The sequence below is a fragment of the Gracilinanus agilis genome, chromosome 5 (genome assembly GCF_016433145.1).
Source record: "Gracilinanus agilis isolate LMUSP501 chromosome 5, AgileGrace, whole genome shotgun sequence".
In the NCBI taxonomy this organism is placed as follows: domain Eukaryota; kingdom Metazoa; phylum Chordata; class Mammalia; order Didelphimorphia; family Didelphidae; genus Gracilinanus; species Gracilinanus agilis.
In genome coordinates this window covers 312,219,139-312,236,884 of record NC_058134.1, presented here as the reverse complement: position 1 = coordinate 312,236,884, position 17,746 = coordinate 312,219,139, and the positions used below count along the sequence as shown (strand labels likewise).

Genomic DNA, 17,746 nt, shown 5'->3' with positions numbered 1-17,746 from the left:
CCTCCCCCCCCCCTCTCTCTCTCTCTCTCTCTCTCTCTCTTTCTTTCTTTCTTTCTCACCCTGATCTACTGGCTTGGGACAGGTAAGAAGCATCCATTCCAAGCCGGTAGAGCAGGAACTGCTCGGCAACAGATTAAGTGACCTGTCCAAAGTTCCACAGTGAGGAAGGGTGCAAAGCCAGACTGGAAGCCAGGTCCTCCCAACTCCAAGGGCTGTTCATTATTGAATGGACAGCTAAGCAGTTCCGTGTAACTCTGGCCAAAGCCAGGCCGACAGAGTAAGTCCCTGAAAACCCGTTTATTTTCTGGGCTCGTATAACGTAATGACGTTTCACCCTAGTGCAGAAAAGCTGGCCAACTGTTGGTCGTGGCCATGGAAGAACCCCTTCTAGACGAAAGGAAGCCCCCAAAGGAGGCGGACACGTGGTCATCCCTCACGTGGAGACCGCTTCTCTTCATGTTAGCCAAGAAGAGGCCTTTCTCTAATGTTCCGCCTTGGCTCATCAGCAAGGAAGAGTCTCGAGGACTACAGATTCCATTTTGGGCATGAATTGTTACAGGGCTTTGGGGAAAGTATTTGTGCTTTCCGTGTTTCTGGTTTTCCATCCATACAATTAAAAAAGAACTTTGGGATTAAGCTTATTGATTAAATGACCAAATGCCCAGAGGCACTCCATCTTTGGGTACTAAAAGAGTGGACAAAAGTGAATCAGTCACCACAGAAGAGCCTGAAAAATGGCAAATGGCCCAAGTTTCAAACAAAAGGAAGAGAACAGATTCTACCAACCACATAGCCTGATGGATTCAATTACCTGCAAAATTTTGGAACATGTTCTTAGAATGGCTTTTAATGGACATCTAGAAAAGGGAAATGGATGAAGTGTCTCAAGCCTTCATCAAGAAAAGAACATGCCATATCTTAGAATTTCCCGTCCTGATAGGTTCATAGAGAATTCTGTTCTTATTATGAACTTAAGCACAAATATTTTAAAATATAGAGAACAAAAAGGAGGTGTATAAAGCCATGAACTTGAAAAATCTGAATGAACAAAATTCTCCATTTGTTGTCTCCTTCTGAACTCTTGTTTTCTTCTGGGCGCTTTAAAAAGAGTTTATGGATGCTTGTATTTGCGCCCCTATCAGTAAACCTTACTTCCAAATGGACCATCATTACCTTGTCTATAACTCCTTTTAGATCAAGATGGTGACATCTGAGCTACCCAGCTGCCCCCAAAGGGAATGTTTTTAAGAAAATGATTCTCCAGGTGCTCCAATATTTGGAATCGTCATTGTTCTGTTAACGAAGGCATAAATCCTAACCTAGATGGCATTCTTTTGTCTTTACTCTTTATCTCCTGAAGACTAAAACTGTCAGGAAAATGGCTTGACAAGGAAGAAGAAGCCCGTCCTTTGAGCCTCTCTCTTCCAACCTTAGAACAGTCACTCATAAAGTTGTCTCTTACAGATTTGACTGAAATTCATCGTGCCAGGGATTTCCACAAAATAGTGTTAATTTACTACGTACATGTTTAAAACTCTCGGCAATAGCCCAGCATTTTATATACAAAATAAGGAAATATAATGGCGGTCAATGTGTACTGCTTACTTTACAAGGCTGCTGTAAGAAAATGCTTAGGCTCGAAGGTGCAAGCTCCACGTGTTCCGAGAGAAGCGGGGAGAAGCTTGCCCTGCTGGCCTCTCCACTCCCTCCACGTCCTCCTTCTGATCAGGGCCTTCACAGTGGGGAGAAATGCTTCTGGTCTGTCGCTAAAGACTAAGAGGCTCCTTGGAAAGTGTTCTAATTCAACCAGCCCTGCCGACAGAACTAAGCAGTAAAAGGACTTGCCCTGCTAAGTGCAGTTAAGTGAAATATAAAGCCAACTGGAGAGTCATTCTCTTAAAAATGTGCAGCTTGGTCAGGAGTGCACCAAGAGGTGCTGCTCCCAGATCCTGCCCTAACTTTAGTCACCATCCTAATAACTTTCTTTTACTATAATTCTCTTTGTAAAATATTTTCCCATGCTTCCACGATCCATGTTCTCCCCCCTCCCGGAGCTGACAAGCAATTCCACTGGGTTATGCACACCATTCATTTTTGTTTGTTTGTTTTTTTGTTGTTTTTTTTAACCCTTGTACTTCGGTGTATTGTCTCATAGGTGGAAGAGTGGTAAGGGTAGGCAATGGGGGTCAAGTGACTTGCCCAGGGTCACACAGCTGGGAAGTGGCTGAGGCCAGGTTTGAACCTAGGACCTCCTGTCTCTAGGCCCAGCTCTCACTCCACTGAGCTACCCAGCTGCCCCACACCATTCATTTTTGTAATAAAGCAATCTTTTAAAACCAAACCCCCAAATCCTATAAAGTGAAAAATGTTTTTTTCTCCCACGTTGTGGTGCATTTCTACTCCCACAGCTCCCTAATAACTCTTCTTAAAGAGTTCTACAGGGGCAGCTAGGTGGCTCAGTGGATAGAAAGCCAGGCCTTGAGATGGGAGGTCCTGGGTTCAAATTGGGTGCAAGACCTTTCCTGGCCGGACAAGCCACTTAACCCCATTTGCCTCACCCTTATCACTTGGAACCGACACACAGTAGCAATTCTGAGACCAAAGGGAAGGCGTTTTTAAAAAGAGCTACACAAGTTGTTTTTCTTTGTGCTTTTAGAATCTTTTTCCTTTCTGAGGAACTAGCATCTCCAGTTAAACCATATGAATGGGGGGCAGCTGGGTAGCTCAGTGGATCGAGAGCCAGGCCTAGAGATGGGAAGTCCTGGGTTCAAATTTGACCTCAGACACTTCCCAGCTGTGTGTCCCTGGGCAAGTCACTTGACCCCCATTGCCCACCCTTCCCACTCTTCTGCTTTGGAGCCAATACACAGTATTAACTCCAAGACGGAAGGTGAGGGTTTAAAAAAAATAATAATAATAAACCATATGGACGAGCAATGGATGGAACAGGCAGGGAGAAAGGATTCTCCAATCTGGAAGCTGTCCCAGAGGGTCCCCTCCATGCCGGAGGCTGCCTTCCCGTTAGCCTTTGTGTCGCATCATCAGCTCACTGATGCCATCTCTTGTGGCTCTTCTGCGGAGTTTCTCATCATTAATCAGCTGCATCCTGTGCCTCCTGCCCCTTTCTGTGAGGCACCTGGACGTGGCTCCCTGCCACTGGGAGAGAGAGCCTCGGGCTCAAGCCTCCCTCATGGCCAAGGCAGGGCTTACAGCCTGCCCGTCATAGTCAGGTGAAAACCCATCAACAGGCGTGAAGGGAAAGACCAAATGCCTTGAATCTCTTGCACCATGTTCTAGGCTATCCACAAAAACTGTAGCTGAAGAACTCCCCATCCACAGGGAGCTCCTCTGATCCACGCACCATGGTAGGCTCTTGTGTGTGTGTGTGTGTGTGTGTGTGTGTGTGTGTTTTGCACCCGGCACTTGGGGAGGGGAGGGGCACAGCGTGTGGTCAGGGGGGTGGGGGCAGGGCCTCTAAAAGGTTCACCATCACTGGTCTCTTCTCTCTTTTAGCCGGTCGAGAAATAGTAAAGACATGATCTACTGCTGGCTAACATTTGTGAAAAGCCATTTATTTATTCCTTACCAGCTGGATGTTGTCTTGATGGGAGATTGGGGCATCTAGAAGAGCGCGGACTGACATCCTCATCTTGGTCCATCATCTGTGGCTGTCGTGTCCAGCCCACAGTGAAAGAAAGGACTGCTCTACCGTCCCCAACAAGGGAGGCCATTCCTCTTATCGTGCGGAAGTTTCCCCGGACCTCCAGCCTCTCTGCACTGCTCTCAGGTCTGTCTTCTGGGGCCAAAGAGAGCAGAGGAAATTCCTCTTTTACATAACGGCTCTTTAAAAACTTGAAGCCAGGCATCATGTCCCCGGAGCTTTCACTTTTTTAGGTTAAACATGCCTGATTCTTTGAAGTAATAAGAACAATGGCAAACATTTATATATGTGTCCGGCACTATTCAAGCGCCTCAGAAACATCACCTCACAGGAACACTTGGATATAGGCACGGGGAACTCATTTGATAGTTGAGGAAATGAAGGCAAACAGAAGGGAAGTGACTTGCCCAAGCTCACACAGCTGGGGTCTGAGATCCGACGGGAACTTGGGCTTCCTGAACTCCAAGCCCAGTGCACGACTCCAGGGTGCCACAGTCGATCTTCACGTGACCCGGTTCCGAGGACCCTCGAGTCTCCCTTCATAGCGTGGCTTCCCTCTTCCGAACGCTTTCCCCCTCTGCACTCCGGCTCACACTGGGCACTGCAGGCCAGTAAAATTCTAGATTTTCCTCATGACAACGGCATCCCTCCCTCAAGCTGTCCTTGGGTCCAAGTTGAAGACTTTACATTTACACCCATTCGGTCTCAGCTCCTTAGCTTTAGCCGAACGGGCCAGCCTGCCAGCATTTTTGGGGTTCTGGTTCTGACCTTCTGGGTGTCAGCAATCCATCTCTTTCGGCTTGGTGTCATCTGAGAATGTAGAACCCTTTATCGGAGCCATTGGAAAAGAGGCTAGAATGACAGGCAAACTGTGAGAGACTCACTCGCTCGGCAATGCTATACTCTCAATGCTGGCTTGTTGAATTCAGCTTTTCAATCGATTCTGCATCTGAACAGTTCCACCATCATCCTTCTGCATAAACACATTCGGTTCCTCGGTTCTATTACTCGGTTGAGCTGTTTCAATTGTCCACCAGGCTTTTTCTCATGGATTTATTTCAGTTATTTAACTCTGGCCAATTCAGGCCTTGATCCTTTGGAGTTGGGACAGGGTTTGGCTCTCTCCGGCCAGCTGACTCAGGAATAAGTCCCCCAGCAATAACGAGCATTTTCTAGGCTGGTAAGATGAAATCCGACTTCCTCCTTTCTGCTATTTATTGCCTGTCCAGCAGCTCCTACTAGCTGTTTACACCAGAGAGGCTTGAAGCCCCCGTGGAGCCTCGCCACCCCAGGCCGCTCTCCTCCTTTCTTTCTGCATCCCACTTTCCCCGCCACGTAGTCCTGCTCTTTCCTCCTCCTCCTCCCGTCCTCCTGCGCAGCGGATGCCAGTGCACAGCCACAGCGGTGGGAAGGCGCGTTCTCGCCACCTTCCTTGTTGTGCTGCTCCACCAGCTCCCTTTCCTGACTTGTCAAGGTGTTAGCGTGGCAGCGGCAGACAGACAGACAGACTCCTTTGTTCTTCAGGTTTCCTCTGGAGCGAGAATGGTGAGACGGCTATGACTCTCGCCGCGGTCTGAGCCCCGGTCAGTTGGGGCCCTGGACAAAGGCCTCGCATTTAGGGTACAGACAGCGGGGGCTCGAAAACAATGGGATTCTTAGCACCCTCTTTCCCCTGCTCCATCGCTCTGCCACGGGCATTGCTGAAGTAAAATGGGGCCACACAGGCCTGAGGACCATTTTTAAATTTTCCTGGATGGATTGCCAGGGAAGGATAAAGTCACCACCCATGGCCAGGCCAGGCGTCTCTCCAGTTAGCTGCTTTGTTCCTTGGAAAGTGTACCATACCCACCCTCTTACCGGGACCAGGTGAACCGCAGAACCTCGGTAACGTGGCACAACTTGCCAGCTCACCGCTGACTGCCATAGCTTTCAAGAACCCAAGGCTACCTCCGTAACACGATGACACACAGGAGCGAGGCTTGGGAGAGGATTTAGTCCAATATAAAAGACTATTTTCCCCAGCCTATAGATATTATTAGAAGATTTAAAAATCAACCTAGAAGATGGCTGATCAAAGTAGATTCACAAAGCAAAGTTGAAATCTCAAGTGCCCAGGCTTTGATATAGTTTATTTTGTTTATTATTTTAAAAACTCCTTACTTTTTGTCTTAATAACAACTCTAACAGGATTAGACAGGGTTGAGTGACTTACCCAAGGTCACACAGCTGGGAAGTGTCTGAGGCTGGAATTGAATCCAAGTCCTCTTGACTCTAGGCTTAGTGCTCTGTGCACTGAGCCACCTAACTGCTCCAACTTTGATACATTTTAAAGATATAGAAGAGAAAAATAATTCTTAGGGGTCAGTGATTCAGACTTAAAAAAAAAAAAAAAGTCCTCCTAACTTTCTGGACTTGGCTTCTACCCATTCTGGGACGAATGGTTATTTTACGAGAGGAAAAGTTGTCAAAAGCTTCCCTAGCCTGGAGAGTTCCTAAGAAATAGGTTCGCTAATTCAGGAAAGCCCTGGACCTCGCTGTCCCCTTTCTCCCTTTTCCTTTCCTCTTCTTGTCCAAACTCTGTCCCCATGAACCATGGTCGAATGAAGCCTGCCAGTGTTCCTGGATGGTGGCCTCCTGGCCTTTGGAGCCTTTTCTCATCCTTGCCACTGTCCCAGGACTCCCAAATGGGGGTTATTCCTCCTTCAGAAAATAAGCCCCCTACGGAGAGGCTTTTGTGTCTCCCGCACTTAGAACACTGCTCGGCACACAGTAAGCACTTGATAGCACAGAGACATACGTCCCCCCAAAAGCCACTTAATTCATGAATTAATTTAGAGTATTTTCCCTCCCCGCTCCGGTAGCCAATGAGCAGTTCCACTGGGTTTCTCACGTATCTTTGGTTGAGACCTATTTCCATAGTACTCACATTTGCAATAGAGACAGAGAGACTCTAGAGAGCCGTACGTTTGATAAGCCTTCAGCTAGGACTGAATAATTTTCAGTTCACAAAGAAAAGAAAACAATCTACTTCTGGGTCCCCAAATCCCTTCTATCTTCTGACAAACATCGACACCTTCAGTCTATGGGACGAGACAAAGGGCAAGGTCAATCCCACTGGCCAGAGAGAAGCTCTGTTTTTGCCACGGGGTTGAATGCTGCCCGTCCTAAGGCCGAGAGAAGACCAAAGAGCACTCACCTGGGGATTCGGCGAGGTGCTCCTGCTTCTCTTCTCGGTCCTGATACTGAATTAAATGTGACCACAAAGCGGACTTCCCCTAAAAGCAAGAGTTGATGAAATGACTGGTCAAAAGAAGTTGTACTTCAAAAGCCTTTTGGAGGCTACGGGGCATATTGTTTCATAATTTTCTTGGGGAAGAGGCAGAGAGGGGGGAAAGAAGGCCTCTGCTCCGTTGGATACGGCAGGCTTAAACTTTCCGTGAAAAAGTGGCCACGCCCTGGAAAAAGAAAGGAAGTATGGGAGATGCCCCAAGCAGGCCCGGTCTGGCTCAAAGATGAAAGGCATTAGGTTAGCCTGCCTCCTTATTTCCTCAGCCCCTCCCCTGGGGGGAGCTCACTGGGACAGACCTGAGAAATCAGCTGACCTTTCCCACTTCAAATAGCTTTGACTCTTTAGCCAGGTCACTGCGGAGAGCCCCCAAGTACAGGGTCTCCCTCTGGGCCCAGAACAAGGGCTTTCACGGCGCTTTCTCAGGCTCCCCTACCTGCTTGACGAGAAGGCCGTGGCTCCAGATTCGCTCCAGCAGGTCGCACAGACTGGCGATGAGTGTATTCTCCTCCAAGCCCGTTATGTTGGCCTCGCCGTGGCCGAGCTCGACGGCCTCGTGCCCCATCTTCTCCACCAGCATGCGCTTTGTCTGCAAACGTCAGTCTTACAGTGATATGGTGACTCGCTCCCGCCACCCCCCTTCGTCCACAGATGCAGCAGCCACGTGGGGCTTTGTGCTTCATCTCTGCACTGGCCAGCAGGGCCACGTCCTCTGGGCCTGGGCTACTGGGCAGCTCGTGGGGAGAAAGCTGCACCTCGGCACTGCCCACTGCCCCGCGGCCACTTTTGGCCCAGAGACGCTGCCCGTGTGCGCCTCTCCTGGGAGGAACGCTGCCGCGCTCTTCACAGCCCTGACCCAGGAGAGGAGGCCAAAAGAAAATCTCTGCTCTCGTGCACAGCGGCCAGAAAGGGCAGGAAGAAGACGACGGCAAAGGGCCCCGAGGGGTGGCCTTCATTTCTTTGGGCTCATTACACTTTTTGGGGGGGTCGGCGTGAAACACGTGGCCGAGGGGCCCAGCCAGAGACTCTCCCCCACCCCTCTGAAGCAAAAGGAGCCATTTGGAGGGAAGGGCTCCGAGGAGGAACACGGCCACGTCTCCCAAGCAAGGACGTACCTTCATGCGACACTCCTTGAGCAAGCCTTCCACGAATTTCCAGTTGGTCTGAGCGATCACGGCGGGAGAGAGGTCGGACAGTTTGGGCTGCCTCAGGTTCTTCCCCAAACTCCTGGCCTCCTGCATATATTTCTGCAGACAAAAGAGCACGATGAGCGCAGGGCCCGCCGGCCACCGGCCGCCCGGCCCAGCCCTCCTTCCCCCTAGCTGTGGGCCGCTGGCTGGGCTACGGGTGAGCAGCGGCCAGGCACCCCCGGCACAGCCAAGGCTCCTCATGCAGGGAACCCACTGCCTGAGAAATAACAGGGTGCAGGGCCGGCGCGGCCCCTCCTCCTCGTCATCCTGGACGTCTTGTGGGAAGAAGTGATAAAGTCTGCGCTATGAACTAGTCCGACGTCCTTTTTAAGCCTTCTCTTCCGCCTCAGAATCCATCCTGGGTGCTGGTTCCAAGGCCCAAGAGCAGCAAGGGCTGGCCAGTGCAGGTTATGTGACTTGTTGTGGAGTCTAGATTTGAACCCAGGACCTCCTGTCTCTCAATCCCTCTGCCTCACTCGTCTGTAAAATGGGTATAATAATGATGCAAGTCCCATCCAGATCAATGGTGCTTTGAAAGGATCCAGTGTTCCACACGAAGGCAAGGTGGGATGGACAAGGAATGCCTTCTCTCTGGGACCTTTTTCCCCGCACTTTCCAAAGGCCTGCCTCTCCCTGACCCAGAACTGGGGATCCAACAGTAGAGATCCCTCTGCGGAATCTTTGATCTGGGCGTCAAAAGCTGGAGCAGACACACAGTCCCGGTGCCCCAGGGTCCTGAGAGCTTCTGGCCTGTATCTCGGGCCTTTTCCCTACTGCGCTGGCTGGCCAACTGCACTGAGAAACCCAAACCCTGCACCCTTGCGGTACCCCCTGTCAGGAGAAGGTCTGAGGCCCGCCAGGGGTCCTCGGGACGATGGGGAGGAGCGCGTTCCCAGATCCACGTCCCGTGGCTGTCCTCTCCCTTCAGGGCGACACTCAAGATGCCAGGAGCGTGGCTAAGAGCTCCCTGAATTCTGTGGAAGCGTAAGGCTCTGCTTTCCTCAGCAGGAGAAAGGCTGCTCCTGCCTGGCGATGAGGCTGGCCAAGCCAGCATTCAGCGAAGGACAAAGTAAGACCCAACGGGACTCACTGACCGCTCTTGCCCTGGGACATTCTTTCACCCAACCGGAGAGTTAGCATCGTTAGCGGACGTGTGTGTTACTCCGATCTCAGAGAGTGGCTACTAAGGTGAAGACAACGGGATGGTTTTTCGGGTGTTTGAGGAGGAAAAAGTAAAATTCTTTTTCTTTTTCCTCCTCAGAATCACTCACCATGCAGATACTCCGTGCTTTGAGGGTGGGAAAGTTGCTCTTTTCCCCCAGCAATAGATACATGGCTAAAGCCCAAATCTAGAAACTGCCAACTCCTAAAAAAAATGGTCTTATAAAAAAGACTTGCTCCTTTTTAAGAAAAGGGCTTTCCCCAACTTTTAACTAAATGCCATCCTTTCCCCCTACAACTGATCATTTCAAATTCAGAAAATAACGGCATCAGCATTTCTCAGAGGACATTTCTTTGTTTCTCGATTAAACCAGAACTAAAAAATAAAACAAAGACCTTTTCCTACATAGAAAATACACTCACTCGGTTGAATAATTTTTGTGTGATTCTACAAAAGGAATGAAACTGGTCTGAAGGATGAAGGAATCGCTACCAGGGCTATATTTTTTTGGGATGAGAAAATTTGAAAGGAGAGAAAATAACTAAAAAGCTAAAGTTTTAGGAGGTAAGAGACAGCATCATCAAAACGGGCTTGTCCAAGAAAAGATCGCTGAGACGAAAAGTCAGATGCCTTTATACCTGGCCTAAGGGAAGGGAATGAAAATGTGCTCAAAAACCCACAGTCAAATTGGCAGCCAATGTTAAGACAGCATACATATTGCTATTTAAAGTGAAGCGGATGGGCAAAAGGTCCAAAGATCCGAGGGCTACGTGCACTCAGGGACATGCAAGAGTCAACCATCTGGAAAAAGAGCCGTCAGCCAAAGGACATACCAGGCAGCATTCAGAGAAGGATTTTTTAGGAAGTTGTGCAGGAGGCGGTGGCCCCCGATCCCACTCCCAAAATGTCTCGGAATTCTGACAGATCAAAAGTTCCTGGGAGATGGAGAGGAGGGAGACAGACCAATGCCAGAAATGAGAGAGAGAGAGAGAGAGAGAGAGAGAGAGACAGACTAGAGAGAGGGGGGGGAGGGGGGGAGGGAGAGAGAGAGAAACAGAGAGGAAGATGAGAGAGAAACAGAGAGAGGAGAGAGACAGAGAGAGAGAAAGAGACAAGCAAAAAAAAAAAAGCATGCGCATGATTGATTCACAGCATCAAAAAATGGGGATGAGCAAGGGAACGGGGGGTCATGGACAAGGCACAACACTGAACAGGCTCTGCCGGAGCTGATGCGCCCTCAGTGTTTCAGATGCTATCTGCTTGGCCACATGAACCAAACAGCAATAAGTACTTAAGAAGGACAAGATCTGGTTTTATTTCCATACACTGGGATTTAGAACGAGTTAATAAATCTACCGAAGATTCTTTTCTTTATTTCTTTACTATGATAATCAAGATGTAATTAGTTAGATATGAGAGATAGTACATGATAATTCTATTTTCAAGTAGCATAAAGCACAAGAGTCATGACTGTAGTTAACTGTTTCAGATAGGTGGCTCTGTGGATAGAGAGCCAGGCCTGGAGAGAGGAGGTCCTGGGTTCAAATGTAGGCCCCTCGTAGGTGTATGATCCTGGGAAAGTCATTTAACCCTCCACTGCCTAGCCTTTAACTGCTTTTCTGCCTTGGAACTAAGATTTAGTTTTGACAGAGTACTAAGAGAGAAGGTAAGGGCTGAAAGAAATTAAGAAAAAAGAAAAAGGATCCTAGGGAGAAAACAGAAAAGCAGGGGCAATTCAACCCTGAGAAAAATACTCCCCAATTTGGCTTTCTGATAAGAAGCCAGTCAAAATTCAGCCTTGGCCTTGGTCTGTTCTGAAGCCAATGAGACTTTTTGTGTTTTGATATGACATAATTTGTAACTTCTGCCCATCTGCAAAGTTTCGGGGGGCTCTTTTGTGTGAAATGAGTCTTGAAACATATATAATAAACTCCAGGCTCCTGGAGCCAGAGCAGAAGCAGGAGCTAAAAGACAACTCCTGTGTCCGTCCTTATTTCCTTATCAACTAAACTGTCCTTATCAGATTATCAGAGATGGTAGAGAGATCTCGACACAGGTATGGACAGGAAGAGCACGTCACATGTAAAGGCTGAAGGCCTCTGGATTCTTTAACTTTGAGCCTGAGGAAGAATCTGGAAGGAACGGCAGCCATACCTCCCTTAGGTCATTGTCTAGTCCCACGTGCTCAGAATGCTGGCGGAGGCGGTCTTTCCGGCGCTGTGCTGTGGCACTCCGGCTAACCCAGCGACTGAAATAATCACACGCAAGAATTTTCAGGTTAAAACAAAGCAGAGTTTCCATCCTCAGTAAGAAAAAGAAATGATCCAGTCTTTAAAATACACTCTCCCATGGCTGCTGCATGCATGCATTCATCCATTCATTCAACCAGCATTTGTTAAGGGCCTTTACACAGCATTACACAGAACTGCAATATGTACATACATGTCATTTTTAAGGCCAATGGCCTTTCACACTTAGGCCATGAATCCATTTCCTTTTATTGTGGTATAAGATTCCCCCATGTATATGCAAATATGTTGTGGGATGCTTTTTGCCTTTATGCCAGTCATTTCTCACCAATTCACCCGGGTCAAGAACGAACCCTCCTTTGTGAAAAAATACAGAAACCTCATTGGATGAGGTATATAATATTATTCCAACCCAAGAGCTCTTCCTAATGTTTGCTGACTTGACCCTACTATCAGGGGAACATGTTTCATTATCCTTTCTCTGGAACCTTAAGGGTGGTTTTCTTTACGAAGGTATTTTAAATATTTAATAATAAATACTTATTTGCCTAAATAAATATCTGCAGCAATTTTTTATTAAAACAATATGAAACATCAATACAACCACCTAAATTTTAGTAGTCATTTATAGCTAATTTAAATGAATAATATACTTTTCCCCTTTTCTGTCCATGACATTTGACTACCAAAGAAATATTGTCCTCCAACCCCTGAAACAGAAGGACTCCTTTAGAAAAAACAGGCACAATCGGGCAGAACAAAAGGTCCCACTGGCCACACCTGAAAATGTCCACCTCATGGCCTTCTAGCCCACCACTTCTGCCAAGGTGTATAAGATACACTGACTTCTCAGTCTTTTGAAGCCATTTGGCATTGCTCTGGCCAAAGTTCCAGAGGTTCTGTTACCTTCACTGTGCATCAGTCCATGTAAGTTTTTTCCACTTTTTCAGAAACCATCACATTCCTCATTTCTTCAGGCACAATCCAATCCTGTTTCACTCATATATCACAATTTGTGCAGATACTCACCAACAAATACTTCTTTTGTTTTCACTTCTTTGCTATTGTGGGAAGCATTGCTATATTTTTGCACACAGGGATTTTTAGTGCCTTTTTTAGATATGGTTGTCTATGATTTGAGAAAATAGTCAAACCATTTCATAGCTTCATTAACAGTGTCCTAGTATCCTCCCTTTCCACAGACCCACCAACATTTGTCGTTTTTTTTTCTTTGTTCATCTTTGCTAATCCCATGGGGGTGAGATAGAAATTAGGGTTATTATAACTTATATTTTTCTTATTAGTGAATTGGAACATTTTTTTAAATAAAATTTTGGTTGATAATTTTTGTTTTTATATTGTTTAAATTAACCCCTCTCCTTCTCTTCTTCCCCACCACTTCTAGATAAGCATTCCTTTAAAAAATGATTTTTTTTTAAAAGAAGAGAGAAAAACCCAACAAAACCAATTAATACATTGAAAAAAATCTAGCACTATCAGCAGAGTTCCATACTTGTGGAATATCACCCTTCTTGCTTCTGCTGAGGCACTAGTGGTAAGAGGTGTTTTCTCATAGCTGGGGCCACCATTGTTTTTTTTTTTTTTTTATAATTTTGTACTCTTCATTTTTGATTGTTTTGTGCTTGATTTATCCACTAGACATAAGGTTTCCACAGCTCTCCCACAAGTGGCTTAGTCATTCCCATTGTTTGGATTAGTATCTATCTTTTTGCCTTCTTCTAGTTCTCTGCTACCACAAAAGATAAATATCTTTACATATATGGAACCTTTCTTTTTGTTAGTAATTTCTTTCAGGTATATGCCTAGTATTAGACTTTCTGGGATAAAAGGCATGGGCATTTTTGCTACTTTATCTACATGATTCCAAACTGCTATGTAGAATGTTTACACCAAATAATGGCTTCACCAACATGTTATCCATGTGCCCATCTTCCTCCATCCTCTTCTCTGTCCTTTGTCATCTTTGCCAATTTGCTGAGTGTGTTAAAACTTCAGAGTCATATTGGTTGGCATTTTTCTTATTAGTAGTCACTAGGAACATGCTTTCATATAGTTAAAAGTCTGTACATTCTTTTTTTAGGAACTATTTATTCAGATCCATTGACTACTTATTTTGGGGGGAATAACTGTTAGCTTTATATATCACCACTAGTTGTCTATATAAAATATCACATCCTGATCTGAGAAATCTGATATAAAAATTTTGTGTATGAATTTGATTTTTTTCAAGTCAATTACTTCCCTCCTTATCTTGAATAAATTATTTTTGGTTGTATGAACTTTTCAATTTAAGTAATTAAAATAATCTATTTTGTATTTTGCAATTGCCTCCATCACCCTTGTTTGGAGAAATGTACAGAACAATGTTATTGATAGCTAATAGATCTTCATTTGAGACCTGCCTGTTTGTATACTTTGGCCACTTACCACTTGAAGAATAGCCCTTCTTCTTCTTTACGCTTCTTGTGCGTACATAAATACATAATATTAGACTAGACTTTAATCAGAGAAAAAGGGTGGGAACATCTTTTTAAAAATGTTTCCCTTGTGATTCTAATTACATTCATTTAACTTGTGCAGAAACTTTTGAATTTTACGTCATCAGAATTAGTCAGCTTTTCTCATTTAAAGTTTATTTTTTTGAGGGGATGCCTGTCAAGTGGGGAATGGCTGAACAAATTGTGGTAGCTGATGGTGACAGAATACTATTGTGCTCAAAGGAATGATGAACTGGAGGAATTCCATGTGAACTGGAAAGACCTCCAGGAATTGATACAGAGTGAAAGGAGCAGAACCAGAAGAACATTGTACACAGAGACGGATACATTGTAGCACAATCGAATGTAACTGACTTTTCTACTAGCAGCAGTGCAATGACCCAGGACTACTCTGAGGGACTTATGGTAAAGAACGCTACCCACATTCAGAGGAAGAACTGCAGGAGAGGAAACACAGAAGAAAAACAACTGCTTGAACACATGGGTTGATGAGGACATGATTGGGGATTTAATCGACCTAATCGATCTAAACGACCACCCTAGTACAACTACCAACAATATGGAAATAGGTCTTGATCGCTGACACATGTAAAACCAGTGGAAATGTGTGTCGGCTACGGGGGTGGGGAGTTGGAGGGGAGTGAAGGGGAGAGTAAGAACATGAATCATGTAACCATGGAAAATTTTTCTAAAACAAAATTAAAATTAAAATGGGGAAAAAATAAAGTTTATTTTTTTAAATTATCAAGGCTTTATTCCTCTCCTATCCTCAACACCTGCCACTAGAAAAAGTGCACATGGTGGCAGAGATATGCGATGAAGTATGGAGAATTTAAGTCTGTCTGGTCTAGCCCTTCCTGAAAACAAAATTTCTGAAAGGAATGTTCATCAATGAGAAAAAGGGGCTGCAGGCAGGAAGGAGACTCAAAATCTTTGTATGTGACAAAGAACAGGGAAGTAGAGACAGCGTGAGGGGCCAAGAGATCGGTGGCCGTGCATTCTGGCCTCTTCGGTCTTTTCTCACATTTTCTGAAACGGGTATGTTTTCTTTGTTTCACTTAGTTCAAGTGTCAAGGATCCAAGGACGGATAACTGTGTGGGATGAAATGGTGCATTAGTCCCCAGGATACATTGATTAGTATTAGTAATCACCGATGGGTGACTTCCTATGGAAAATTAGTGAAAGTTCAGTGCCCTTCGGTGGGGAGATGCCAATCTCTCCTTACGAAGAGGAGAGCAACCCCCTCCCCAAGCAGCTTCCTATGGATTGATACACAAACAGAGGCCTCTAATACACTCTTTTCAAACGTCGCTAAGAGACGCGCCCAGCCCCTCGTCTTTCTTCCCCCCAGGAAGAAGTCTGGGCGTCCTGATTACCACAAGAGAAATCTCAGCACTTACAAGCTATAATCTTGACTACACGTCCTGAAGGCTGCAGCCCGAGAAATGGTGCAGCCTGAAAAACCTTGGACAGGCCTAAGCTGTGACTCAGCTGAGAAACGGCCAACTTAAGGCATGTTCCCAAAGGCCTGGAAGCGCTGGGAAGCCTTAAGGAGCACCGAGCACGACCAAGAAAAATAACCTGCAAGCACCGTCCCGGGGGTGGGAAAGAGGAGACAGCATTGTACGCTTTCTGAGTAAATCTGAGCATCCTGTCCACTGCTTCTGCGAGCCACCCCCAGCTCTGCCAGCACCTGCTCATGAGACACCCTAACTATCACGAGAAGGCTGAGGACTTAGGGGGGCTCCGCCCTGGTCCTGCCACAAGAGACCAAGTCTCACTCTTTTCATTTCTAGGTTTCTGCTTTACACACACACACACACACACACACACACACACACACACACACACACACACGGCCTCTCAGGCAATCAGTACATTCAGAATCTGCTCATCAAAATGATTTCTAAGCCAATGCAGTACCCAGAAGGAACAGGAAAACGATCCCAAGAAGCTGAGACTTGGCCAAGTGCTGGGTGCCTATGAAGAAAAGTAAGGCAGTGGCGGCAGTTAGGCAGTTAGGCTCAGTGGCTCAAGAGCCAGGCCTGGAGATGGGAGGTCCTGGGTTCAAATTTGGTGTCAGGTCTTTCCTAGCTGGGCAAGCCACTTGACTCCCACTGCCAAGCCCTGACCGCTCTTCTGCCTTGGAGTGGAGTCTTGGTAGCAGTTCTAGTTAAAATAAAAAGGGAGTCCCGGGCCTCCCATTCTCCCGGGGGAGACAAGAGCCCTGGAAGGTTTGGGCTGGAAGGAAGCCCTATGCAAAGCCGCCGGTGAGGGCTCTTCTTTGGCGGTGAGAGCTGCCCCGGCCGTGGATGTGCAGGAGCAGTGGCTGGGCTGGAAGCACAGCGATTCCCCAGGCTCTGGGCTAGGCGAGAAAGTTCCACGGAGAAACCAATCCCGAGGGTCAGATGCCCTCCGAGGCTGGCTCTTATGAGCTCACGGAGCAGCCTTATGATTTCTGGATCCTTGAACCAAGGCAGGACTTCAGGTTTGTGGGGCTCCACCTCCTCCCACCCGCGGTCAGCCTCTGCTGCTCTGACCTCGTGGGGGTCCGCCAAGTCCGGGCAAGATTCGCTACGGAGTCCCAGGTTGGACGAACCACCTCCCGCCTCCATCCCTGGAACTCTAAAACTAAACGCCCCCAGGCTGCCGTCACCTCCCTTCCAGGCCCTTTAGTAGCCTCGGGGTGCCGGTGCAGCCCTTGGAGAAAGGGCCAGCCGGTCCCCACCGGCCATGAATGTGACAACCACTTCCGGCACCCATCGAGGACTATCGACAGGCCGGCATTAAAGCTCCCCAGATGGGGTTTTTCCTGGGGAAATAACAGGAGGGCAGATTCTGTCCGGTCCTCTTTGTTCTGCGGGTCCTGGACTACCGTTAGCTGTTAGAGAAAAAGCCCGTCTGGGTTTCTCTTTGCACTTCTAAGCGCTCAAGGAGTGCTTTTTCATTCATTTGTATTCTTTGAAAAAATTTCCCTTTAAGCTCCAGATTCTTTTCCTCCCTCCTGGAGACATGGAGTCATTTTATATGGGTCAGACAAGGGCGAACATGCACGACGAAAGAAAACATTGAAAAAGAATGAAGTGGAAAAGAGTCGGCTTGGCTCTGCCCGGAGCCTCTCTTAGTTCTCATTGTAGAGGTGGAAAGTCTTCACCACGACTTCTCGGTTCTGTTCGGTTCTGCTCCGTTCACTTTGCATCAGCGGCTCACAGAAATCTTCCCAGGCTTTCCTTACAACATCCTGCTCGTCATTTCTTATACCGCGAGAGTATTCCTGATCCTCTACCACACTTGTTCACTCAGCTTCCAATTCTGTCACCGCAGAAAAAGGGGTGAGAACCCCTACTTTCAGAAGGAACACTGTGTATTGATTCCAAGGGAAAAGAGCAGTGAAGGCTAAGCACTGGGGGTCAAGTGACTTGCCCAGGGTCACACGGCTAGAAAGGGACTGAGTACAGATTTGAACTATTTATAGATTTTTAAAAAATATTCATCTATTTTACTTAAATTGTCAAATCTGTTGATATATAAGCATTGTTTGAATTTCCTCTTCATCGGTTAATTCATCCTCAATTCAACATCTTACAGGGTTCTTTTACAATTGGGAAATGTTTGGTGTGATAATATCTGTATATAACCCAGATCAAAATGCTTGCCAGCTCCAGAAGAAGGGAGAGA

The 17,746-nt window shown here is 46.8% G+C and overlaps 1 protein-coding gene across 1 annotated transcript in view; it reads right to left on the bottom strand.

Annotated features, from left to right (window-relative positions):
- Window positions 1–17,746, bottom strand: part of DENND5B (DENN domain containing 5B) — a 221,548-nt gene that overhangs the window by 104,609 nt on the left and 99,193 nt on the right. The window contains exons 10-14 of the mRNA XM_044679311.1: window positions 11,454–11,547; window positions 8,063–8,194; window positions 7,384–7,536; window positions 6,858–6,936; window positions 5,111–5,113 (exon numbers count right to left, since the gene is read on the bottom strand). Of these exons, the coding sequence (XP_044535246.1) occupies window positions 5,111–5,113; window positions 6,858–6,936; window positions 7,384–7,536; window positions 8,063–8,194; window positions 11,454–11,547 (461 nt within the window). The remainder of the gene's footprint in view (window positions 1–5,110; window positions 5,114–6,857; window positions 6,937–7,383; window positions 7,537–8,062; window positions 8,195–11,453; window positions 11,548–17,746) is intronic.